The sequence below is a fragment of the Salvelinus alpinus genome, chromosome 22, assembly GCF_045679555.1.
Source record: "Salvelinus alpinus chromosome 22, SLU_Salpinus.1, whole genome shotgun sequence".
Classification (NCBI taxonomy): Eukaryota; Metazoa; Chordata; class Actinopteri; order Salmoniformes; family Salmonidae; genus Salvelinus; species Salvelinus alpinus.
Window position 1 is genome coordinate 20,389,555 of NC_092107.1, and position 27,869 is coordinate 20,417,423.

At 43.1% G+C, this 27,869-nt stretch overlaps 1 protein-coding gene across 2 annotated transcripts; it reads right to left on the reverse strand.

Annotated features, from left to right (window-relative positions):
* Window positions 1–12,810: 12,810 nt before the first annotated feature.
* Window positions 12,811–27,359, reverse strand: LOC139549210 (calpain-9-like). Of its 2 annotated transcripts, none has more exons than XM_071359428.1 (22): window positions 27,188–27,359; window positions 23,885–23,954; window positions 22,831–22,949; window positions 19,667–19,800; window positions 19,185–19,356; window positions 18,890–18,973; window positions 18,684–18,769; window positions 18,427–18,504; window positions 17,009–17,202; window positions 16,711–16,913; window positions 16,599–16,610; window positions 16,299–16,378; window positions 16,065–16,187; window positions 15,922–15,958; window positions 15,733–15,807; window positions 15,597–15,642; window positions 15,232–15,293; window positions 14,898–14,966; window positions 14,324–14,402; window positions 13,887–14,003; window positions 13,730–13,782; window positions 12,811–13,333 (listed from the first exon to the last, which is right to left on the reverse strand). In XM_071359428.1, exons 3-22 carry the CDS (start codon window positions 22,909–22,911, stop codon window positions 13,307–13,309), a joined length of 1,812 nt encoding a protein of 603 aa, XP_071215529.1. In that variant the 5' UTR covers window positions 22,912–22,949; window positions 23,885–23,954; window positions 27,188–27,359; the 3' UTR covers window positions 12,811–13,306. The 2 variants fall into 2 exon arrangements, with proteins under 2 accessions (XP_071215529.1, XP_071215528.1); XM_071359427.1 differs by lacking the exon at window positions 27,188–27,359 and adding an exon at window positions 26,130–26,599.
* Between the last annotated feature and the right edge of the window lie 510 nt (window positions 27,360–27,869).

Sequence of the window (27,869 nt, forward strand, 5' to 3'; positions counted from 1 at the left end):
GTGTACTCTCTGTTTAGGGCCAAATAGCGTTCTAGTTTGCTCAGTTGTTTTGTTAATTCTTTCCAATTTTGTCAAGTAATTATATTTTTGTTTTCTCATGATTTGGTTGGGTCTTATTGTGTTGCTGTCCTGGGGCTCCGTAGGGTCTGTTTGTGTTTGTGAACAGAGCCCCAGGACCAGCTTGCTCTTCTCCAGGTTCATCTCTCTCTACGTGATGGCTTTGTTATGGAAGGTTTGGGAATCGCTTATTTTTTATGTGGTTGTAGAATTTAACGGCTCTTTTCTGGATTTTCATAATTAGCGGGATCGGCCTAATTCTGCTCTGCATGCATTATTTGGTGTTTTATGTTGTACTCTGAGGATATATTTTGCAGAACTCTGCATGCAAAAAATAATAATTCTGCATGTCTCAATTTGGTGTTTGTCCCATGTCTTGGTTCATGAGCAGACCCCAGACCTCACAACCATAAAGGGCAGTGGGTTCTATAACTGATTCAAGTATTTTTTTAGCCAGATCCTAATTAGTATGTTGAATTTTATGTTCCTTTTGATGACGCAGAAGGCCCTTCTTGCCTTGTCTCTCAGATCATTCACAGCTTAGTGAAAGTCACCTGTGTCGCTGATGTTTAGGCCAAGGTATGTATACTTTTTTGTGTGCTCTAGGGCACCGGTTTCTAGAATATAATCTGTATTTGTAGTCCTGGCAAGTGGACCTTTTTTGGAACTCCATTATTTTTGTCTTAATGAGATTTACTGTCAGAGCCCTGGTCTGACAGAATCTGTGCAGAGTATCTAGGTGTTGCTGTAGGCCCTCCTTGGTTGGGGACAGAAGCACTAGATCATCAGCAAACAGTAGACATTTGATTTCAGATTCTAGTAGGGTCAAGCCGCATATCACACGGTAGATATTGGGGTCAAATTTGTCTCCACTTTTGTGGATTGGGGTGATAAGTCCTTGGTTCCAAATATTGGGAAAGATGCCAGAGCTGAGGATGATGTTAAAGAGTTTAAGTATAGCTATTTGGAATTTGTGGTCTGTATATTTTATCATTTCATTTAGGATACCATAGGCCTTTTTGGGTTGGAGGGTTTGTATTTTGTCCTGTAGTTCATTCAATGAAGTAGCTATTACAGTGAAAGAATACCATGCTATTGTTTGAGGAGAGTGCAGAATTATGAACTTAAAAATATATGAATAAACCAATTAGGCACATTTTGGCAGTCTTGGTACAACATTTTGAACAGATATGCAATAGTTCACTGGATCACTCTAAAACTTTGCACACAGAGTGCTGCCATCTAGTGGCCAAAGTCTAAATTGCACCTCTGCTAGAACGATTCATTATGGCCTTTCTCTTGCATTTCAAAGATGATGGTACAAAAAAAATATTTTAAAAGTATGTTTTTTTTCTTTGTATTATCTTTTACCAGATCTAATGTGTTATATTCTCCTACATTAATTTCACATTTCCACAAACTTCAAAGTGTTTCCTTTCAAATGGTATCAAGAATATGCATATCCTTGCTTCAGGCCCTGAGCTACAGGCAGTTAGATTTGGGTATGTCATTTCAGGAGAAAATTGAAAAAAAGGGTCAGATCCTTAAGAGGATTTATTAAAGAGCTTCTTTTTGTATTTATTGTGTGCAGTGTTATTTTTTATATTCAAGGTGACCTCTGCACAGGGGGAAGCCATGGAGCAGGTAGCATCAAACGCCTCTGCATTTTGGTGGGGAGGCTATGAAACGCTGCTGCCATTGTTGGGCTCAAGAGTTCACACATCTCACTTCACACTTCAGTGTTAATTTAAGTTGCAGCCGGGACTCTTCTGTCCTAGCAGCTTGGTAGCTTAGTAGCCTTTTTTTACTTAGCTCTACATAACATAATTACTTAGTTATTGTAACTTTTGAGCTTCAGAAGTAGCTTTAGACTGAACATTACTCACTCAGTTTTGGGTTGGATGGTATTTTGGTTTGCTATATGTTTTTTCCTGATAGTCCTTATAGTAAGAATCCTTCAAGGTAATTTTGTCCAAAATCAAGGTTGTAGTTTTGGAATTTGGATTTAAAGGGTAGTATCCTGTGTAAGTCCTTGCTCAAAAAAAATCAACCCATGTTTATCTACGTTTATCCAACTCTGATTAAATATTTTGGGCGGAAGAACTCAGGCTACCATTGCCAGAAAGTTGAAGCCAGAGGAGAGTCAGAGCGACGTGCAGCGGCACAGAGGTGAGGACGTAGGAACCGATTTGACATGCTAGTTTATTGGCTAGACACGATTCTACTGTCAGAATGACAACAAAATGGGCAAAATATGGGCGAAAATATTGCAAAGACTGGGAAAGAGAACATGGTATAATGAAATAGATTAAGAGCATCCCAGAAAAGCTTTCTATAGGTATTGCAAATCAGAAATGCGAGCCCAACACGCCGATCATATTTCTCATGAACAAACGGAGAAACACAAGAGAAATGCTGCTTTATTTTCTAATGTAAGAACATTGTTTGACACAGGAACTACATTTGTACGAGAAAATAACACAGTTAAACGATCAGAGTTACAGATGGCTGCACATATTGCATGAGACTCCAGCATTGGAACTGTAGATCACCTGCGATGTGTTGTTGAAGACACTGTAAAGATAGGAATCGATGTCCACAGAACAAAATGCACAGTGCTCATACATGCAGTTATAGGGCCCGCAGTGCATGAGGAACTAATAAAGGACATTGGGAATGAGTCTTACTTGTTGATTCTTGATGAAAGTACTGACGCCACAACCAAGAAGCCACTGTGTGCGGGGATAAGATAACACAGCATGAAACTTTTTCAAATCATAAGCAACATTCCAGCTGGTGATTCACTGACCATTGCCAATGCCTTGTTCAAGTTTCTTAATTACAATAAATTGCCCATTGACAACTGCATCGGTCTAGCCACAAATGGGTGCAATACAGTGTGTGGCAAAAACAAAACTTCAAGCACGTAATCCGAATATCGTCTACATAAAATGTGCGTCATTCCCTGCAACTCTGTGCCTCCAAAGCAGTGAATTTTCTTCCATTAAATGTTTATTATATGGTGTCACAGACATATACATGGTTCTCCATTGCTATGGCATAAGGGGATGATGAGCGGATAAGAGGCAATCTGTAATTTCGATTAAGACATTAATGAGCGAGCTAGGAGGAACATAGTCAATATAACTATTTGTTCAGTACTTTTGAAATGTACAGCAACAGAATTCAGAACATTGGCCGTTCTTACAGTATTCTCCCTGTACACCAAGTCAGAACTGTAGGATAAATAATGGGGGCATATAGGCAGACAATGAAAGCTCTTACAATATTCGATGATAACATTTCTCTAAAACAGGCTATAGGTTACATGTGCACCACCAAGTCAGAACAGTAGACGAAATTAAGAGGGGAAAAGGGACCAAACTATTAGGGTGAGGCACTTGGGCTACTAACAGCTAACTACACAACATACACTTAGTATTACTTTCTTAGCTACAGTATACATATCTCCCTGGCATATTACATTTATGCAGCAGCATACAAGACATTTTTGGACTCACCTTGTTGTGCTGTGCTCACTTGAACAGGAAGGTGGCGTGGCAGTCCTTCGTGGGCAAATTTGTCATCAAACATTGTCATCAAAGTCTGTCCTTCTCTGGATTGATGGTGCTTTCAAGACAACTGGGAACTCAAGTTCAAATCTGTAATGGCTTGGGTGTAGCTGGTGCAGAGGAGTCAGGCGCAGGACTGCAGAGATGAGTAATTAAAGTAACTTTACTCAAAATACCAAGTACATGTAGAATTACCAAGCCCACACAAAAGGACCAAAATACAATAAACAAACACGCACAAAAACCATGGGAAAAACAGAGGGTTAAATAATGGACATGTAATTGGGGAATTGAAACCAGGTGTGTAAAACAAAGACAAAACAAATGGAAAATGAAAAGTGGATCGGCGATGGCTAGAAGGCCGGTGACGTCGACCACCGAACGCCGCCCGAACAAGGAGAGGGATTGACTTCGGCGGAAGTCGTGACAGAATCATGATGACGTCAGTGATCTTCAGGTCGGAGCTCTAGAAAGAGGCCAGAGTTACAATTCCGAGTTGGATGACCGTTCAAAACATATTTTCCCAGTCTGAGCTTGTATTTTCCTGAGTTCCCAGTTGTCTTGAACTCACTGAAGTCAGAGTTAACAGTTGTATTGAGAGCGGCAGAAGTAATGCTGGATTGACAGCATGGCCAATGTTGAATGTTTATCCTTTTAAGCTTGGAAAAGAGACCCTTAAACACAGACTTGGGACCACACACCCACTCCACTGAATAGCAGGCTAGTTATTGCTTTGCAATGCTAGCAGTTAGCCACTGATTCCTTCCAAACCACTCATTGTTGAATTTGCGATTTCCAACTTGTTGTGTAATGTTTATGTCCAATGGCCGATGAGCACCGATACGTTTTATCTATAATTTATCTTCATATGACAAGGATTGAAAAGGATTTGCCAGTAGATTGTCGACTTGATTCATGATGATGACTGCTAGCTACTGTAGATATAACGTTATTTGACATAATTTTATCTGTGGCCAATGACCTTCTTCTTGAATGGGCACTTCTAATATAACTCTATGGCAGCACCCGAGGGGCTTGAATTTTCGAGCTCTACCCTTAGATTTGGAGGTGACATAGGGTCCGCATGAGTGACAGAACAGTGAACCAATCATGGCGCAACTAGAGAACATTACCAACCCCATACGCACCGTATTTTCCGCTGGTTGCCCCACCACCACAGAAAGCATTGAGCTAGGCTGAAACACCTGCATTTTGGAGCTGCCTTACTCAAGAAAGCAAAAAAGAGACCAAGTTTGCATAAGGCTTTATTAACTCAATTATTTATTTTTACATTGTTTGCAATCTGTTATGTGGCACATATTTAACCTCTCTGGGATATGTGGGACGGTAGCGTCCCACCTGGCCAACATCCAGTGAAAATGCAGAGCGCCAAATTCAAATAAACTACTATAAAATTCAAAAGGCACTCGCACATCTGAGCAATCTTATTTGCAGATGCATGGCAACAATTGAACAAGATGAAGGAAAAAGGAAACCGCACATTGCTCTTGATAGTATCACCGATATTTAATAAGCTTACGTATCAGCCTCACGGCCTTCGTCAGAGCTTTTGTCAGAGCTTTGACGAAGGCCGTGAGGCCGATACGTAAGCTTATTAAATAAATTACTATAAAAATTAAACTTTCATGAAATCACACATTCAATAGATCAAATTAAAGCTACACTTGTTGTGAATCCAGCCAACGTGTCAGATTTCAAAAATGCTTTACGGCGAAAGCAAACAATGCTATTATCTGAGGATAGCAACCAAGCAAACAAACACAGACCATCATATTTCAACCCTCCCTGTGCGACACAAAACGCAGAAATAAAGATATAAATCATGCCTTACCTTTGACGAGCTTCTTCTGTTGGCACTCCAATATGTCCCATAAACATCACAAATGGTCCTTTTTTTCGATTAATTCCGTCGATATATATCCAAGATGTCCATTTATTTGGCGCGTTTGATCCAGAAAAACACCGGTTCCAACTTGCACAACGTGACTACAAAATATCTCAAAAGTTACCTGTAAGCTTTGTCCAAACATTTCAAACTACTTTTGTAATACAACTTTAGGTATTTTTTAACGTAAATAATCGATAAAATTGAAGACGGGATGATCTGTGTTCAATACCGGAGGAAAACAATGTGTAGCATGCTTTCTGGTCATGCGCCTCTAACAAACAGTACACTTCACTGGAGCCTCATTCTGAACATGGCTACTTCTTCATTTCTCAAAGGAAAAACCTCAACCAATTTCTAAAGACTGTTGACATCCAGTGGAAGCGATAGGAACTGCAGGAAGGTCCCTTAGAAATCTGGATTCCCAATGAAAGCCCATTGAAAAGAGAGTGACCTCAAAAAAATAATCTGAATGGTTTGTCCTCTGGGTTTTGCCTGCCAAATAAGTTCTGTTATAGTCACAGACATGATTAAAACAGTTTTAGAAACTTTTAGAAAATATGCATATATTAGCATCTGGGACTGAGTAGGAGGCAGTTTACTCTGGGCACGCTTTTCATCCAAACGTGAAAATGCTGCCCCCTATCCACAAGAAGTTTTAATGCCAAAATAACATGCAGAACAGGCAACCCCCCCCCCAAAAAAAAATATTAAAATCTGGCTAGACTCCAGGAAAACTCTTACCTTCTACTGCTCTCTTGTGGAGCAAGTCATGGTGGCTCAACGATTCCACACCAGGAGCGAACTCATGGAATTCGACTTGACAGATGAGGCTGTGGACTTCGGGGTTCAGTTCCGCCTTGCTCTCTCTGAAGCCAGAGGAACAGACCCACAAATAGTACAGGACATGAGAACCCGGTGCAGAGACTACATGGTAGTCCTGACAAGGGAGATCAAGAAGAGACTTCCGGAACACATCAAACAACTGGAGGCACTCAAGTCTCTCTCTCTGAGTATTCTGCTCAGTAGCGTCAAGCCACATCTAGATGCTCTCTCATTCCCCCCCCCCCCAAAAAAAATCTAAAGCTATTGTTATTGGTCACATACACATGTTTAGCAGATGTTATTGCGGGTGTAGCAAAATTATTGTGTTTCTAGCTCCAACAGTGCAGTAATATCTAACAAGTAATATCTAACAATTTCACAACATATACCCAATACACACAAATCTAGGTAAAGGAATGGAATTAAGAATATATAGATATACGGACGAGCAATGTCAGAGCGGTATAGACTAAGATACAGTAGAATAGAATACAGTATATACATAAGAGATGAGTAATACAAAATATGTAAACCTTATTAAAGTGACTAGTGTTCCATTATTAAAGTGGCCAGTTATTTCAAGTCTATGTATATAGAGCAGCAGCCTCTAATGTTCTAGTGATGGCTATTTAACAGTCTGATGGCCTTGAGATAGAAGCTGCTTTTCAGTCTCTCGGTCCCAGCTTTGATGCACCTGTACTGACCTCGCCTTCTGGATGATAGCGGGGTGAACAGGCAGTGGCTCAGGTGGTTGCTGTCCTTGATGATCTTTCTGGTCTTCCTGTGACATCGGCTGCTGTAGGTCTCCTGGAGGGCAGGCAGTTTGCTGTTGCGCCTTATTCACCACACTGTCTGTGTGGGTGGATCATTTCAGTTTGCCAGTGATGTGTACGCTTCTATCTCAAGAATGGAACCAACAAAGAAGTCAGTCAAATAGAAGGGTCCTGGTTAGAGGTGGCTTTGACACACGGATGCCGCTGGGGAGAAAGATTTTCAGTAACTTTAACATTTTGCTCTCTCCATGCTTTCTTTGTCATTCAGCAATGCTGCTGCTGAACGTGCCTTCTCCCAGATGGCATCGATAAAAAACAAGCTGAGAAACAGAATGCAGGAAATACCCCTTGAGAACATCATGAGAGTCGGGTCAGAGTCCGAGCCCACGCGCAAAGGAACAACATATGCTGCCCCAAATTCAGGCCGTCAGCGAGGATGCTCTTGTTGCTCACCGCTGACATCTACTCAGCACAACAGGCTGAGGTGGACGAGGACAACCCTCTTATCAAAGAGAAGAGAGGAAACAGACTGTGAATAGTTCAATTTGATGCGAATAGTTTGGATCCGTGGAACTAAAAAGAACAGACAGAGTAGAGTGGCAGTTCACAGCAGGAGGAGAGTGCTCTGGACAAGGGCAGGGACTTTGCTGAACACAAGAAAAAAAGCAAGGTGAGTAACTTTTACAAGTGTTATTTTTGGGTCTGCACACACACTTCCTTCGGTCATCTGTCCGTAAAGTCTTGTTTACCCCTGTTTATCTAACTCATCCCTCCTTATCTCTCTGTCTGTTGCTCTACTCTCTGTAGAGCAACATGGGGAATGGCGGCAGCAGCGATTTGTATGGGAATCACCTCATCCTCTATGTGGAGGGCTACTTCCAAACCAGCACTACTGTCTTGGTGAGTACTTATCTCTAACTCCATTACAGACTATCACATTATAGTAGTGATCGATTGATTAATAGTAGAATACGCTATCTTGATATACTGGACTCATGATGGATCTCCTCTCTCTCTTTTCATGCTCCAGAGGGAGGATGGATGACTGAGTCCAGTACGTTAGAGGAAGGCCCAAAAAATTGCCAAACACTCCAGCCACTCTAGTCATAGACTGTTCTCTCTGCTACCGCACAGCAAGCGGTACCGGGGCGCCAAGTCTAGGTCCAAAAGGCTTTGTAACAGCTTCTTCCCCCAAGCCATAAGGCTCCTGAACAGCTAATCAAATGGCTACCTGGACTATTTGCATCCCCCTCCCCCACCCTCATTTGTATGCTGCTGCTATTCTCTGTTTATTACCCATACATGGTCACTTTACCTCTACCTACATGTACATATTACCTCAATTACCTCGACAAACTGCCCCCGCACATTGACTCTGTACCAGTACCCCCTGTATTTAGTCTCGCTAACGTAAACTCACCCCATTCCGTACAAATGTGCGCAACTGCAACATTCAAACGAGGCTACAAAGAAAACTAATGGGACTGTAGCGACTGTGTTGACTTCAAAACCGGGGGTGTGAACTAGGTTTCTATTCAAGCGTTGATCGACAAGGTAATGGCTCTATAGTATTGGAGAAAAGTTGAAAGAACGGACCCTCTGTTACATCGTGACGTGTCATGTCGTAACGTACAGCACGCATAAAGCAACTATTACTGTCTTGCAATCTCTCTCCACCAGGTGTAGCACTTCTCTCATCGTTTAAAAACAAGAAATGGACAGTGACGGGGGTAAGGGGGGATACCTAGTCATTTTTTGCGTCATCATTGCATGCGATCATCATTCTCAAAGCCGCTGTTTACTTCTAAGATCACTTTAGCACCGCCCTAAAAACCCGATTCAAATTCGACACAAACCTTCAAATAGGTATGTAATGACACATTATATAAACTCTTTATAGTGTTTTATTTACATTTTAGAGGCGATAAGGTGATAAGTTGGACAGATCGAGTGAAAAAAAGCAATTTTCCCACACAGCATCTCTCCTTCTCACTATCACGCATTAGTTTCTCTTCCCCACCCGCCATTTTTAAAAAGACCCGACGGGGCTCATTGCCTGCTTGAATTATGCAGAAACGGGCAGTGTTTAGGTCATGTAATTGATTCTGTTGGAAAGGGGAAAAATTGTGCTTTACAATGGTATTGACATTACAGTTGATCTGGAAGTATTACGTTTTTGGGGCGCTAAAATAAGGGCAATTGTACGGACCAAGGCGATGTACGAGTTTACGTTACTGTTATTTTATTGTTGCTCCTTAATTATTTTATTTAAAAAATATATATTTTTACTTCAGTTTATTTTAGTAAATACTTTCTTAACACCTTCTTAACCCTTTTTCTTAAAACTGCATTGTTGGTTAAGGGCTTGTAAAGTAACATTTCACTGTAAGGTTGTATTTGTTGTATTGTTGATTTGACTGGGACATCAGGCTGCAGCCACACATTCATTTACATTTATTATGAAATAAAAGAAGCCTAAAAGCAAACTGTTGGGACTGTGAGATTTGTATAGTCCAGTTTGAAGGAATACAATTATTTTAGGGCAATGTGACTTGTATTAACACTATTTCGCAATGATTAACATTGTGAAAACACAATTTCAGAAGAATGTTTTCTGAAAAAAACATACCTCTTAACCATTCACTTTCAATCACTTCTATAGTTAAGATGAAATCTTTTGGGGTGATTAACCAATAACAAAGGGAGAAATGAAGAGAACAAGGTAAAGCAATTTGACCATAAGTATTTAGACTGTAATTATGGAGACACCTATTGGATAAATGTGAAAACTTGTCGCTGGAAAACAAATTTGGCCTACTTTTTCGGCCTTGTGGGTTCGGTTTTGAGTCGTCATTGTGCAAAAAAATGTACCCTGACCTGGCAACACTCACAGTGAATCAGCTCAGGTGTCCAGGAGCAACACCCAACTTTACAAACTCTGCCTTGAACTACCTAGATTTACTCATATCCTCATCAAACTCAATGCATAATGTCAATATAAAAATGATAACATAGGCTACAGATATCCGTAAGATAAGCATGACTATCACAAGTAAGAAGCTCACTATTGCAATATAGAAGTATGTTTTTGAGCGGGACCACATGGCTGGCTATCATGTAGACACTGATAGGACGGGTAGCCTACCTTGGGTCGCAGCCATTTGATCTCTTTGCTGGGGTCCGGGTCGGTAGGCATACCGATGGAGGTCTGGTCCGGGGCGAAAGTTGGGTCAGAACAACGAACTGGACTTAACACACCCATCTAGGACAGCTACATAGTTCTGGTCCCGAAATGATACCGGGTTGGCAATGGACCCAGGTGCGACCTGCTGAGCCTCCATTTTCAATGGCAGTTGAGATGAATTTGGAAAAGTAGGCCTAGCAAATATAATCAGATTGAACCAACATTCCTATCTCGATTTGTTCGTCTAAACTCAATTTTGGGGAATTGTGCAACAAACAAACCCAGTTCATAATACATACATAATACCTACCCACCCACTTACTCGAACCATTCGGGAAATGTATACAGAGCCTCCAGGAAGTTAGTCAGCTGAAGTAATGACATGGTGCCAGGAGTTTACTGTATTGCTTATCGTCCATTTGCATCATTTTCCGTGGTTAGTTAATCCCCATGTCGATGAAATGTGTGGTGGCCTATAAACTGCTGTTTATTAAAACGTCTTGCTCTCTCTTTCACACACACATACACTTTCCTCTTCTTTCTTTAAACACAATCTTTCACAATTCTTCTTCCACACATTGCCTATATTTAGCTAAAACGGTCCTCTCCATCAAACCGGTTATGCAGGGTCTATGATGTGAGCGCTTTTTCGCAGTACCCGACTGCAATCGATAGTAGAATACTATATTTAGTCACCAGATGGCGGTCTGTCTTTGCTAGATGGGCGATAGGGAACTGGAGTTGCGGCCCATACAATTTTGAAGCACTACAAATGCCAAGAGACAACAAAGCGGAAAAAGTGATATCATCTGCAAATGTTACTAGGAAAGGAGAGATACAGTATGCCTACGAATAAGTCTAGGACATTTTTTATTTCCTTCTATGACTATAGCCTGTTCGTCATCTATAGGCAGTGGTGGAAAAAGTACTAAATTGTCATACTTGAGTAAAAGTAAAGATACCTTAATAGAAAATACTCAACAAAAAGTGAGTAAAAGTCTAAACGTTTCGTTTCTAGGTTTAAATATACTTTAGTATCAAAAGAAAATGTAATTGCTAAAATATACTTAAGTGTCAAGTACAAATCATTTCACATTCCTTATATTAAGCAAACCAGACGGCAAAATTTTATTTTTTATGTTTTATTTACGGATAGCCAGAGGCACACTCCAAGACACAAATAATTTACAAAAGAAGCATTTGTGTTTAGTGAGTCTGCCAGATAACAGGTAGTAGGGATGACCAGGGATGTTGTCTTGATGTGTGTGAATTGGACCATTTCCTTGTCCTGCTAAGCATTCGAAATGTAACGAGTACTTTTGGGTGTCAGGGAAAATGTATGCACAAAAGATTACATTATATTCTTTAGGAATGTAGTGGAGAAAAAGTAAAAGTTGTCAAATATAAATAGTGAAGTACAGATACCCCAAAAAACGACTTATGTAGTACTTTCAAGTATTTTTACTTAAGTACTTTACACCACTGTCTATAGGCCTACATGCAGGAACTGCTAATTTAGCCTATAGCATCACAATCAGCACCTCACCAGTGGGTTGGGGGGTGGATGCATAGAGCAGGTGATGGGGGGCTTAGTGGGCCATTTTAGGAGGAATTGTAGAAAAATAGGGTGAAGATGAAGATGGATACATTTGGTAGGGGTAAAAGAACAGTTCAAATTTGATTCAAATTCAGCTGTTGAATTTCAGATGACTCAACACAGTGCAATACCTGTAATGATATCTTGCTGGGTTGAACTGATACAGCCCCTAGGGTGTGTGTGTGATGTATTTGTTTTTTAGTGGAAAGAGACACAGAGAGGAGTGCCCCATCCTGGTACATGTGTATTATGTCTCCTGGGCCCAGTGATGTCTGTTTTTCCACCTTGGGCTAGACCACAGCTGTCACACTAACTCACCTCATACAGAACTCAGTCAGCTGAAACAGAATTGAGAGAGAGAGAGAGAGAGAGAGAGAGAGAGAGAGAGAGAGAGAGAGAGAGAGAGAGAGAGAGAGACAAAGGTGGAGAAATCAGTCACGTACACATCTGTCTACTACGCTACCTTTCTGTCCCGAGGTGGATGGACTGTTGCCACGGGCAACCTAGCAACCTGTGTGTAGTCACATAAAGATGAACAGGAAGCTGTGTGTGAGCAAAGCTTCTATTTATAGGAGAATCAGGAGAAAGGACAAGAGCATAAATGTGTGTGTGTGACAGAGCACAGAGGGTAACAGAGGGAGAAGGAGGCAGATTGTAAGACAGAGTTACTAGAGAGAGCGCGAGGGAGGGAGGAACGGAGCAAAGGAGGGAGGGAGTGAGGGAACGATGCTGTACGTGGCGTCAGTATGATAAGAATAGAGATGGTGAGTGCAGTGAGACATCACCTTCAATCCCTCACCGGGGCAGGCCGTACTCTCCGTGTGTGTGTGTGTGTGTGTGTGTGAGGCTGGGCTGTATTTATAAACACATAAATCATTTTACATTATCAAAGCAGATTCATGTTTGCAAAGATTTATTTCTGGATACATTTCATTATTGCGTTTTTCATTTTAATTTCCAGAGCTTCAACTACATTTTCACTATTTTAACCGCTTTCATTAGTTGAGTTTTAAGAAATACTTGGCTGTAAAACTGAAAATACTTGACTCAATTACTTTGCGGAAATAGCTGAAACAAAAGAACATCTAGAGATTCATACCTGCGTTCACATCAAACACATTAGTAGTGACACTAACTCCAGAGGTACTATCCATGTAAATTAATGTAAAGCACACTGTAACACAATATGGCAGTAGAGAAAGACAGTGGTGTATAGTATGGTGACAAAGTTCAGGGATTCATTAGTGTGTGTGTGTGTGTGTGTGTGTGTGTGTCTGTGTGTCCGTGTGTGTGTGTGGACGAGGATGCCGACAGAAGCATGATGTTATATGGTCCTGGTCAGACAGAATGCCCCTGCAGTGCCCACGCAGAGACCCTGTTTGCAGAGCACACTCACACGGTCAGGAGTCGGAGCAGCCACTGTAAAACAAAACAGCAAAGAGAGGAGCAACCAGTCAGGGTTAGAGGGCATTAGTAAGGGTATAGCCTGTATAAAGGTTAGGGTCAGGGACAAGGTATAAGTTAGGCTTGAGGATATGGTCTGGCACAGGACAGATTAGGGTCAGGTTATGATTTGTGTTTAGGGTCATGGTTACTGTCAAGATAGGGTTATGGCTAGTCTAAGGGTTGAACAGGAATGTGGACATTATGCTAGGGTTGTGGGTGAGGGTAGGGTTAGGGTTGAACCGGGATGTAGACATTGAGCTAGAGTTAGGGTTAGGGTTGAGGCTAAGGATATGGTTGAACCTGGATGTGGATGTGAAGTTGGGGTTAGGGCCAGGGTTTTGGTTGATTTCATAGTCAAGGAGGACTCACAGCATTGATTCCCACATTTTTGACCTCTGGGTTGCTCTCTGATTTATACAGGGCTGGGGAGAGGGGACACAAACACACACAATATTAAGGCAGAACATCATAACCGGCAACAAAACATAACTCACCTAGGTGTGTGCGTGCGTGTGTGTTGACATACCGAATAGCTTGCGCAGCCTGGTGACGCAGGCCACAAAGCCATGGAAAGGCAGATGCGGCTCCCCAGAGCCAAACCTCTCCCACAGCAGCTGTATGACCTGGCCATCACACTGCACCCCTAGCAGGAGCGAGAGGAGAGGAGAGAAATGGGTTGTTATCCATTCAAGAATGGAGTGGAGGGTAAAATGTAACACACCGTATGGAAAGTGATGGATGGAGTGAGTGAATGAGTGAATGAGAGATTGAGGGAGGGAGTGTAAGAGGCAGAGAGAGAGAGAGAGAGAGAGAGAGAGAGAGAGAGAGAGAGAGAGAGAGAGTGTGTGTGTGTGTGTGTGTGTGTGTGTGTGTGTGTGTGTGTGTGTGTGTGTGTGTGTGTGTGTGTGTGTGTGTGTGTGTGTACGTGTGTGTGTACGTGTGTGTGTGTGTGTGTGTACGAACCTGCAGCCTGGAGGGCCAGACTAAGCTCAAAGGGGCACATGGTCCCTGAAGAGTCCTGATCAAACTTGAAGAAGATGGACTGAAAGAGAGAGAGTGTGAGAGGTCAATGGCAGATGGTTGAGTAACTGTAGCTAAGCAATATTACTAATTATAAACCAGGTATTTTGTGTCCTGGATGCTGATTGGCTGAAACAGCATTTCAGCTGTGTGTATATCAGACAATATACCATGGGTATGAAGCAAAAATACTTCTATTTATGTTGGTAACCAGTTTATAAAAGCAATAAGGCACCTCTGGGGTTTGTGGTATAAGGCCAATATACCACTGATAAGGGCTGTATCCAGGCACTCCGCTTGCATTGTGCATAAGAACAGCCCATATAAACTGGCTGCCAACGTAATTAGAGCAGTAAAAATACATGTTTTGTCATACCCATGGTATACGGTCTGATATACCACAGCGTTCAGCCAATCAGCATTCAGGGTTGATTGGCAGTTTATAATGGCCAATATACCACACCCCCTCTGGCTTTATTGCTTAACACCTTGGGGCTTGTCCCTCTAGTAGTCTTACCTGCAGACTGCGAAGAGAGGCCAGCACAGGCTCTGTCTGCTCTCGGGTCAGACTGCTACGCCCCCCAGTCTGACAGGTGGGTTAGGGACATCTCTCAGACACAGACAGAGGCACTCAAAAGTACCGGGCCCGTATCCACAAAGCATATCAGAGTATGAGTGCTGATCTAGGATCAGTTTAGCGTTTTAGATCACAATGAATAAGATCCAATGGACAACTCCTAGATCAGCACTCCTGCTCTTAGGTGCTTTGTGGATACGGGCCCTGGCAAGAAAAACAAAGGCAGTGAGATGTATGGGGTAAGGTTGTGACAACTGGCCAAATAAAAGGATACATCCTCTCCGAAGATGAGCTGTCTGCATGTCTCCAGTGGCAGCTGGTAGTCTTTCTCCAAAACTGAGAGAGGGGGGAGGGGAGGAGTGAAAGAGGCAGATGATTTTAATGGTATATTAGCTATGAGGTTTTTCCTAGAGAAGTCATCTCTGTTTGCCCAAAAAGTTTGTCAACCTGATAGAGGAAACCTTGCTACTCTGCTCCCACCTACTGGCTGTTACTGGTACTGCATTGTAAGAATATTCTCCACAAGAGGACCAACATACAATAGTGGTACCCTTCATCACAGCAGTTTAGGGAGTTCTGCAACATGGTTTGACTAAATTAACCTTAGACATGAAAACCTGAGTTCATTAATGATCTAACCTGAGTTAACCAGCTCCATGAACTCCTTTGCATTCAGCTTGTCGTCCTGCCAGGGAGATAAAACAGGTTAAGACTGTCTAAGGGAGATATTTCTCTTCTATGGTTGAGTTATATTTTGAGATGAGAGAATTCCTACAGGCCCCGCCATCTCATCAAAGGTCTTCTGTACTCTCTTGCGATCCTCTGGCAAGACTGGTGGCATTGACATTACCTGTGAAGGACACACACACACACACGCACGCATGCACACACACATCGATAGTTGGCTTGCTGAACTGGAGAGCAGTAGTGCAGTAGAAGCATGCTTCAGTAAGGTTCAACTCACCATGAGGAAGCCAGTGGAGCAGGTGAAATCTTTGGTCCTGGAATACAAGGAGGAGCACCATCAGTCTCAATGCAATATGAGATTGTCACTGAAATGTCATCACCAGCATCATCATCACCCGCCCCCACCCACCCCTTCTGTACCCCAGATTGTTGGCAGTCTTGGAATAGATGCGGAGGAAGAATTCCGCAGGCTGGTTGGGACTGTAGGTGGAAGCCAGAATCACATAGTTTCCCGGGTCCAGCCTCACCTCCCTCCACACAGCCCTACGGTGACAAAAGACAAGAAGAAGAGACGAGATACAACTTTATAGTCTGTTTTCATGAAAATGTGACACACCGTATTTGCAGTGAAGACTGGCTGCTGAGGTACAATACCTCAGGGGCTGGTACTTCCCAGAACTCCCCACAGGCTGCTGGGAGGAGAAGAAGCTCTGGCCCAGACACAGGCCCTGGAGCTACAAGAGGGGGAGCGGGGAGGAGAGGAGAGGGGAAGATAGGAGAGGAGAAGAGGAGAGAGAGGAAGAAGAAGGCAGATATAGAAGAGAGGGAGAGAAGGAGGTAGTGGTTGGAGGGAGAGGGGGGCAGCAGACATGGTTGTTAGATTAAAAGTGATGACATTATCTAACTAATGAAAATATGTCGTTTTTTTCAAATACTCCACAACATGATACTCACCTTTGGAGGAACCTGCAGAGACAGGAAAAACGTCAGACTAACTGAACATGTAGAACATTCAGATTCACAGCACATACAGGGACAAGGTATTTTCTCTCCCTTCCTCTCTCACCCTGTAGATGTGGAAGGCGATGTGAAGGAAGTTGACTTTATCCTTCTTTCTCCGGTTTTTCTGCAGCAGTTCCACCAACACGGTGCACTGCTTCGCTTTCTCCTTCTGATTCTCGGCCACCTTCTTCTCCTCCAGGGTCATCGCATGATCATCATCGTGCTCTGCGAGGATAAGCTGGAACTGGGGATTCTTCCAGAAAGATCCTACAATAGAGGAGGTATTGGTGAAAAGGAAGGTAGCAAATGACAAGTAGATGAAATGACAAACGTTCTGCTTTTGGAAACACACACACACTCACGAGGGTAAGTACAGCTTCCCCCTGCGGTGGAGCCCGATACCCAGGAGCCTTTATGGGAGCTGAGGGTCCAGGAAGAGATGGGGGCGGCAGGGGAGTCGGGGTCGGTGGGTGTGTCCTCGTCCACTATGGGGTCAGGGTCCACACTGCACAGCTCCACTGTGCCAAACAGCTTGCTGAAGTCCTCCGCACTGATCCTGACACATAGAGAGGGATGCACACTGTTAGAATGTGTCCGTGTGCTGTTGTTGTATTGTGTGAAACTAGATTATATGTTAGACATTTATTAAAGTGTCATTCCACAATGATACAATAGTTGACAATGCAAAATGCAGATTTTAAAAGACCACATTGTGGACAACTCAAATAGAGTTTTGAGACACGAAAAAGCAGTCATAGTCCAACATGGTACAGTATTTCATTTGGAGTCATCTATAATACATTACATCATCTATGCATTATTGGTATCAGTTATAATACATTACATTGTATTTACACATGTATGCATAAACAAAAACAAAGTACAGCAGAAATAAGGTGAGACTGGTCGATGTATGTGTCTACGTGTTTTTGTGTCTACGTGTGTTTGTGTCTACGTGTGTTTGTGTCTACGTGTGTTTGTGTCTACGTGTTTTTGTGTCTACGTGTGTTTGTGTCTACGTGTGTTTGTGTCTACGTGTTTTTGTGTCTACGTGTGTTTGTGTCTACGTGTGTTTGTGTCTACGTGTGTTTGTGTCTACGTGTGTTTGTGTCTACGTGTGTTTGTGTCTACGTGTTTTTGTGTCTACGTGTGTTTGTGTCTACGTGTGTTTGTGTCTACGTGTTGGTGTGTCTACGTGTGTTTGTGTCTACGTGTGTTTGTGTCTACGTGTGTTTGTGTCTACGTGTGTTTGTGTCTACGTGTGTATGTGTCTACGTGTGTTTGTGTCTACGTGTGTTTGTGTCTACGTGTGTTTGTGTCTACGTGTTTTTGTGTCTACGTGTTTTTGTGTCTACGTGTGTTTGTGTCTACGTGTGTTTGTGTCTACGTGTGTTTGTGTCTACGTGTGTTTGTGTCTACGTGTGTATGTGTCTACGTGTGTTTGTGTCTACGTGTGTTTGTGTCTACGTGTGTTTGTGTCTACGTGTGTTTGTGTCTACGTGTTTTTGTGTCTACGTGTGTTTGTGTCTACGTGTGTTTGTGTCTACGTGTTTTTGTGTCTACGTGTGTTTGTGTCTACGTGTGTTTGTGTCTACGTGTGTTTGTGTCTACGTGTGTTTGTGTCTACGTGTGTTTGTGTCTACGTGTTTTTGTGTCTACGTGTGTTTGTGTCTACGTGTGTTTGTGTCTACGTGTTTTTGTGTCTACGTGTGTTTGTGTCTACGTGTTTTTGTGTCTATGTGTGTTTGTGTCTACGTGTGTTTGTAATGCCAGAACCTACCAGAACTCTCCGTCCTCACTATTTTTCAGTGCAATCCTTTTCTTTTCAGCAGCATTCACATCATCCCAGTCTTTACTCCTGCAATTACACACACACACAGGAAAATGAGCACAGGATTACTGTGTAACGACAAAATGAAACACACACACGCACACACACGCACACACACACACACACACACACACACACACACACACACACACACACACACACACACACACACACACACACACACACACACACACACACTTCCTCACTTGTCACTCCAGGGTCCAGAGTACTCTACAAAGCCCCAGGGGTTCCTCAGCCTCAGCAACAAGGCCTCACCAGCCGACTTCTTCACCTGAACCACACACACACACACACACGCACACACACGCACACAAACAATTATGTTAGCAAAATGGGAAAGTGGATTCTTTTCTGATGACTTTAGCTTGGTGAAGCACAGTATGTTACATACCGTGTCAGTGTCTGTGATGGCGTAGGCGTGGCCCTTCACCAGTCCCTCTGCAGTCACTGTGCCTATCTCAAGATAGTTAGTAGCCTGTGGAGATACACAGCACATAGAGAGCAACTTGCTTCTTACACAGTGACAGTCACACTTGCCATCACAGTAGCTATTGACGAAGGAGCGGTGTGGGTGTCAGAAAGGTGTGTAGCTATGTTGGTACAGTATTTACCATGTGCCATGGGTGTAAGTGTGTGTGTGTGTGTGTGTGTTCTTGCTTGCATGCTTGTGTGTGTTTGTGCTGTACCTGTATGAAGCAGCTGAGAAGGCTGCCACGGGACACGGCATCAGAGAGGGCTTTCCACATGATCCTGGGGGTGCGTGAGGATACAGGGAGGGAGTAGGCTATGCCACCTGTGAAGTCCTCCATCGCCTCAGAGATATTACCCCCCTTCAGACTGCCATATGACCCGATCAGCCTGCTCCGAGATAGGGGTAGAGGGAGCAGGCGAAAGTGGTGTGTGGAGAGAAAGGGGGAGGGGATAGAGTGGTGGGGGAGAGGAAGGAGAGAGGAACGAGGGAGATAAAGGAAGGGGACATTTTCTAGATTTACATTTTCTGTCATTTAGCAGATGCTCTTATTCAAAGTGCCTTACGATAAACGCATTCAAATGAGGAGGCTGAAACCTCATAAGAGCATTGTCAGGCACACACAAACACTACAACCATGTAGCATATTACACAAGCGCACACACACACACACACACACACACACCCCGGTTGACTGACTTGGCATAGGCTTTCTCCACCAGGGCGCTCCAGTACTCGTTGCGGGTACAGGAGTAGCTGAAGAGCAGGCGGCCTCCGCGTACAGGCAGCCTGTCATCCACTACCACCTCCACCCACTCACCATACTGCCAGAACTACACAGGGAGGGGGAGGGAGGAGGTGGGAGGGAGAGGGAGGTACGGAGGGAGGTACGGAGGGAGAGGGCGGTAGCGAGGGAGAGGGAGGCATAAAGAGGGTGGACAGTAAGGGAGGGAGAAGGGATGAGGGGGATGTAGGGAGAGAGGGAGGGAGGGGAGAGAAGGGGAGAGAGGGAGAGAGGAGGGGAGAGAGGGAGAGAGGGAGGGAGGAGGGAGAAGGGGAGAGAGACATCTACATTGGATGTGTTGCATAACAGTGGGCAAGTACAGGCCTGCATTAAAACATCATAGAGGTCATGAGTTATGACTTAGTGATGTTCTCTAATTACTTGCCCATAACCAAGGCTGTGTGTGTGTGTGTGTGTGTGTGTGTGTGTGTGTGTGTGTGTGTGTGTGTGTGTGTGTGTGTGTGTGTGTGTGTGTGTGTGTGTGTGTGTGTGTGTGTGTGTGTGTGTGTGTGTGTGTGTGTGTGTGTGTGTGTGTGTGTGCGTGTATCCCAGGATAGTAGCTACCTACAAGTCTGGACTACACTCCCAACATAACCCCTCCAGCTCTCTAAGTCTACACATATTTATCCCCCTTCCTTCCGACAAACACGTTAAGTCATGCCACACATACTTCACTGAGAGGACATGAGAAAATATTCAAGCAATTACAGAAAATCCCTGAGTCATAACTCATGGCCTCTGTGTTTTAATGTTTCCATTGCATGTCTTTTCACAGATGTTACTTCATGAGACAATGTTTTGCTAATCAATCCCTTTAACCTGACACAATTAGTCCAGAGACCAATTGAATGATAATGACGTCAGGGGCAAGTTTGCAGAGACGAGAGAGAGAATGGGTTAGAGACGTGTGTACGAAAATGTGTGTGTGTGGGGGGTAATTAGAGATCTCCCTCGTTAGTGATGGGAAGGGGGGGATGAAAGGTGTGTGTGTGGGGGGGTCATAAATCTAGTAGGGTAATTATATAGCAGTATAAGCAAACTAGTACAAGCAAAGTTAATCTAGGGCAGAGATCATCAACTAGATTTTGCCACAGGCCAATTTTTTCTTGAATGGATGGTCAGGGCGCCGGAACATAACAACAAATTATTTGTAGACTGAAAAATGACCGCAAGAAGCCCAAACAGATTTAATATTTTACTAAAACAACCCTTTCAATGTTTGCTTACATTTCTATACGATCACATATATCTCCATATCACAGGAGGTTGGTGGCACCTTGATTGGGGAGGACGGGCACGTGGTAATGGCTGGAGAGGAATATAAGTTACACCACCCAACTTGGTCTCAAAGCATTTTGTATTATTCTGTACGTAAACCCGAACCACTCCAGTTAGTATGATATGTCACGTTTCGTGTGGTTACACAAGACAGATGGTTACATAAGACAGATGGTCACTAAAAGCAAAAACAAAAGGAGGCTGTGGATGGATGGATGGATGATGGATGGATGGATGGATGGATGGATGGATGGGTGGGTGCACAGCGAGAACGTCTAGCAACCCAAAGATTGCGAGTTCAAATCTCATCACGACCAACATTAGCATTTTAGCAACTTTTCAACTACTAACTACTGTTTTAGCTCCTTTGCATCTACTTAGCATGTTAGCTAACCCTTCCCCCTAACCTTAACCCTTTTAGCTAACCCTTTCCCCTAACCTTAACCCTTTTAGCTAACCCTTTCCCCTAACCTTAACCCTTTTAGCTAACCCTTCCCCCTAACCTTAACCCTTTTAGCTAACCCTTTCCCCTAACCTTAACCCTTTTAGCTAACCCTTTCCCCTAACCTTAACCCTTTTAGCTAACCCTTTCCCCTAACCTTAACCCTTTTAGCTAACCCTTTCCCCTAACCTTAACCCTTTTAGCTAACCCTTTCCCCTAACCTTAACCCTTTTAGCTAAGCCTTTCCCCTAACCTTAACCCTTTTAGCTAACCCTAACCTTAACCCTTTTAGCTAACCCTAACCGTAACCCTTTTAGCTAACCCTAACCTTAACCCTTTTAGCTAAGCCTTCCCCTAACCCTTAAACCTAACTCCTAAACTGAACCCTAACCCCTAACACATAGCCTAGTTAATGTTAGCCCGATAGCTAACGTTAGGCACCTAGCTAGAATCCATAACATATCATACATTTTGCAAATTCGTAACATATTGTAGGTTTTGCAAATTTGTAACAAATAATATAAAATTGTAATTCGTAACATATACAAAATGGATGATGGACAACCACAAATGAATACATACCACATGAAACGTAACATATCATACTAAATGGAGTGGTTGCCCCACCTGGTCCCATAACACACACTAACACATGCCTATATTCTCTTATTTCCTTTGTTCCCTTATTAAGAACTCTTTACGACTGATAAATAGCTAACAAAATAGCTACATGGACCGAGTTTACCTTGTATCTTTGTATATTTGCTGTCTCTATGCACACTCACAGGGCCCTACGCACTCACACACACTGTCACTCCAACGCACACACAAACACTCACTCCATCATTTTCCCACTCACACATACATTTATACTGACTCTACACACCCGCACAACCACTCACATACAAGCTGCTGCTACTCTTATATCCTGTTGCCTAGTCCCCTATACATATCTACCTCTATCACTCCAATATCCCTGCACATGTAAATATGGTATTGGAATTTACTTTTAAAATATTTCCTGTATATAGTATATATACTTACTATATACTGTATATATACTTACTTTATTGTGTATTTAATATTTCTTATTCTTATTACTCGTGTGTTCTTTTTTCTATTAATACATTTGCTATTGATTACTGCATTGTTGGGTTTTGAGTTTGAAAGAAAGGCATTTCACTGTACTTGTGACATGAAAACTTGACACTGCTCCTTTTCAGTCCTGCTTTTGCTACTCTCTTTTACATGGCATGCTGCACTAATACGATTGTAATGGACATTCTCATTGTAACAACAAAAAGTGAGTATGCAGAACACATGTACACAGCAAGCACAGGAACCCTCCCCAGGCATTACCGTGAAGTGGAAGATGCCAGCATAGGATTCTGTCAGGCTCTGATTGGGTGGTACCACTTTGACAAAGAGATTGGGGTGCATGGTAAGGCAGGACAGGGCAGCCAGAAGCCAACAGTCACCTATTAGAAAAAGAAAGAGACAGGCCAAAGGCATGATAACTAGATTTTATTATGGATTAGATTTTATTTCAATTGATTCTACATGTTTTTTTCTCCTCATTTCAAATCATTTCCTGACGCTTGAGGAAGTTCTAACGCTGCAGAGTTCCCACACTCACACACTCACTCCCTCACAAACAAACACACAAGCACAAGTGCACACAAACATGCCTGTACACACACAGGCACATTCCTCTCTAACGGTAAACAGCTGCTCTTTGTGTCCATGTAGATGAAAGAAAGAGGTGTTGATGTTTGATGCACACACACACACACACACACACACACACACACACACACACACACACACACACACACACACACACACACACACACACACACACACACACACACACACAGGATGCCACATTGCCACCAGATCCATTACACAAACCTTGAGGACAAATAATGAAGCAATAACAAGAAAGCAACATGAGAATTCTCCCTATTTCACAACAATGAAAAACAGACTGGACATCGCATGAAAAGCGGTGATAAACAAGGCACATTGTTTTTCATGGGAGAAAGGGGTGTGATCACAGGGTCCATTTTAGACCCACAGATACTCCGGGGAGAATGGGACTGGGAGGTGAGAGCACAGAATGTCACCCCGATCCTCATCCTGTTGGGACATGTGTTTGGAGCGGAGCCCCTGGGGCGGTGTGGAGGGGTGACATATTCAATGTGATTAGAGGATATCTATCAGAGTCTGACATATACAGATAGTAGAACCAGGATATCATCTCGACCCCATTCCCAGGAGAATAGGTTTGGAGAGGTGAGGTCAATCTAGTTATACATGAAAACTGTGAGTTGGAGTGAACATAAGTGTCTACCTGTTATTGCAATGATATCCCATCCTACGATGCTTAAAACACACGCACACACACACTTACCCAGCTGGCCCTGGCAGATATCGGTGGTGCAGGTTGTGTCCTCCACAAACACAGCATTGGCACTGATCTCCTGCAGAGAGAGAGACACGGGGCAGAGTTCAAGACTACAGTTTACACTGTCTGAGGGAATGTGTAACTCTTGTTTCATTCACATAACAGTTGACTGGATGATGACCAAGCAACGTTGGTGATTTCAACTGCATCACAAACGTTTCATGGCTTCTTCGGTTGCTCTCATGATTCCATGTCTTTTCTGCTTTTAGTGATATCCTGTCCAGCTGTTTGGCACAGACTCTGTAAGTTCTCTTTCTTTTCTCTCTCGACATTCTCCGTTCTGTCAATTCGCGCTCTTCTCTCTCTGAATACGCTCCAGCAGATCAACCTATCTTCCTCGGAACTAGACCACACCTGACAGTGAGTCAGCTCCGGTGTAGCCTACATCTGTCCAGGAGCAACACCCAATTGTACACAACTAGACCTACTCATATCCTCATCAACCTCAATTCATAATGTCAATGTAAAAATGGCTACAGATATGCATAAAATAAGCATGACTATCTTGAGTAAGAAAATGTATTGCAATTTAGAAGTATGTTTTTGAGAGTGACCACATGACTAGCTATCATGTAGACCAGCGTTCCCCAAACTCTGTCCTGGGCCCCCCCCCTGCACTACATAGCTAATTACAATCATCCAAAGCTTGGTGATGAGTTTGTTTTTTGAATCAGCTGTATAGTGCCAGGGCAAAAAACAAAATGTGCACGGGGGGGGGGGGGGGGCAGGAACGAGTTTGGGGAACCCTGATGTAGCCCAGTGGTCACCAATCGGTCGATCACGATCAACTGGTCCATCTTCAAGGCATCCCTCGTCGATCACCAAACATTCCTGTAGAAAAGCCAACGATCAAGGGTTGCGCTGCCAACTCTGCCTACCTGGCAGACGGGGAGATCTGGGGCTAAATCGAGTGTGCCTACGGCACTGGCCAATCCGGTAGCTCAAATCACTGTGCCTACAGCTTCCGTCACCCTGGCCACAAAATTTGATACTAGCCTATGTGAGATTTCATAACTTTTAAAACCATAACCAGAGAGAGACTGTCAAAGAATAACCTACAGTGAAGAGCTGCTATTCTGAGTGAGTTCACGTCTAAGTTTTTATTCAGTACTGTTTTATTTAACCAGGCAAGTCAGTTAAGAACAAATTCTTATTTACAATGACGACCTACCAAATCTGGGCCAATTGTGCACCGCCCTATTGGACTCCCAATCACAGCCATATGTGAACCAGGGACTGTAGTGACACCTCTTAGCACTGAGATGCAGTGCCTTAGACCACTGCGCCACTCAGGAGCCCTATTAAAACACTATTACAAACAAAAAGCACGTCTTCCTACTTCCACTGGAGCTGCACTGAATGAGTATCCAAGTGTAGGCTACCAATAGCCCTGCGTTTTTATTAATATTAGCATTTCGTCCTGTCTATTGTAATATCAAGGAATATGTAGCTTTCTCTGGTCATAGGGACAACATTAATTTGTGCATGAAGCAGACGCGGTTTGAATGGTTTGAGTTTTGCCATCAGGTGGAAGACTGTGTCCTCTCTCTCTGGTCAGTCTCACCAGAGGAAAGGAAGGAGAGAGCAGGGACCGTGAGAGAGCAGGGACTCTGCTGCTCTCTCCCTCCCTCAGCTGAGACTAATGCTGTGTTCAAAGCAACTCGGAAATCTCAGACTTCAGTGGGTTCAAGACAACTGGGAATTCGGGAATAAACGAGATCCGACTTGGGGGGAAAAATCTTTAACGGTCATCCAGCTCAGAATTCCAAGTCGGAAATATTTCTGGAGCTCTGACTTTCCGGCCTGAAAATCACTAATATCATGATTTGACTTTTTTTCCCTTCTTGTTCCCAGTTGTCTTGAACACACCATGACCATCAGAGGCAGTTAGCATCAGTCCAGTAAAATAAAAAAGCGAATTATTTAAATGTATACTGTGCCTCGCAAGTGCGACAACTGATCTATTTTGTTATCAAAGCTCGAGTTTTGAAATATAATATGGCCTAAGAATAACAATATTGGCCGGCCAGGCATATAGCCAGTATGCTGTGATAATGTATTTGGCCTACTGCACAAACCTCAACCCTACAGAACAGTTTTATTATTTTATTTTTTAAAGTCATGTTTAAAAAAAAATCTGTGCGGTAGATCTCGACTTGCTTGTGTATACACTGATAGGACAGTAGCCTACCTTGGGTCGCAGCCACTTGATCTCCTTTTTGGGATCCGGGTCGGTAGGCATACCGATTGAGCTCTGGTCCGGGGCGAAGGTTGAGTCAGAGAACAGCGAACCGGATTTAACGCACGCATCTAGGAGGGCTACATAGTCCTGGTCCCGAAATTGAACAGGGTTGGCAATGGAACCGGTTGCGACCTGCTGAGTCTCCATGTTCAAGTTGAGATCAATTTGGAGAAATAGTAAATGTAGCCTAATTAGAGTTAAACTATGCCAGCTAGCCTATTTTGACTCACTCGTCTATGCTTATTTTTTGGGACTTGTGCAACAACCCCAGTTCTTAAATACACACACACACTCATTCACCCGTATGGAGACTTAGGGGCGCCTCCCTTACTCGAACCATCCCAGAAAGGTATGCAGAGACCCCCGGAGGTTTGGAATTCTCCCCTTTTGTTAACACAATCAACGTTTCCCTATACTGTGGCCGGAATTGTGATCGAATCAAAGTCATGTTAGCCACTTTCAATGCAACAAATATGAAACAAAACGAATTATGCAAGACTTGGTAGGAGGGTGTATGCAAAACAAACTATGCAAGATATTTTGCAGAGAACTTCTGAGTAGAATTATATTGCAACGACTGGCACAAGCGAGTAGATAGATGTGCTTGTTTTGAGATAAAAGCGAGAGATGTATGTACTGACACGTGTGCACATTTGTTGATATTCTTTCTTAGTTGGTGAGTTATTAGCCCAGTTATAGCTCATTTCTGGTCAGCGATTATGGAGTGATTGCTTCATACAAAAGCAGAAACCGTGTATATTTCTAGCCATCTGAGTCAAGTAGCTGTTTTTATGTCTTAAAAGGGCAGTGTTGTATTTTGAGACATGCTTGAATAAGCTAAGTAGACAACAGGCAGACGGTAGCATACATTTTTGTCTGATTCTCTGTAATAATAAAAATTATATGGGAATAATAATGCATTTTATTTTGTAAAGTGGTTTCTTGCATAAAACTATGGTGCTCCCGAGTGCCACTGAATCTCAGTGCAAATGGCGTCAGTGCAGTACCTGGTTCGAATCCAAGCTGCATCACATTCGGGCCGTGATTGGTAGTCCCATATGGCGGTGCAGAATTGTCCCTGCGTCATTCGGGTTTAGCGGGGTTTTAAATAAGATTTTGTTCTTAACTGACTTGCCTAGTTAAATAAAACACAATACAACAGCATTTTCAGTCACGTCCTTGTCTGAAGAACAAGTGGATAAACAGGTTAATGACAAACCCTGCGTGTTTTTTCAAAGGTGTCTTGGAATGTAGGCCTACATTGAACATCCCATGCTGTCTACTACTGTAGGCTGAATGATATGACTATGTCCTTGTTAAAATGTTATGGGATGCATTTTCTCCATTGTTTTTGACATTATTATCAAAGAGCCACAGTAGCCTTCCTAGCCACAGTTAGCCACAGTTAAAACAGTTACTTAAAGCAGGTACAGCCTCAGTGTTGACAGTAAACGCACGCCGGAAATTGCACAGAATTTTCACAATGTTCAGGTTTGCAGACCTGAAATTTCCTCAGTGCTGAAAAAATGTAAGGGAACATTGGCTATGTCACTTGCTTTGTCCACAGGAGGATTCGGACTCTCAAAGAGCCCTTCAGTCTGTCACTGGGCCGTTCTCCATCACGCCTGATTAAATCGACAATGAGGACAAGAAAACAATGACCAGAGCTAAACAAACACAAAGAATAAC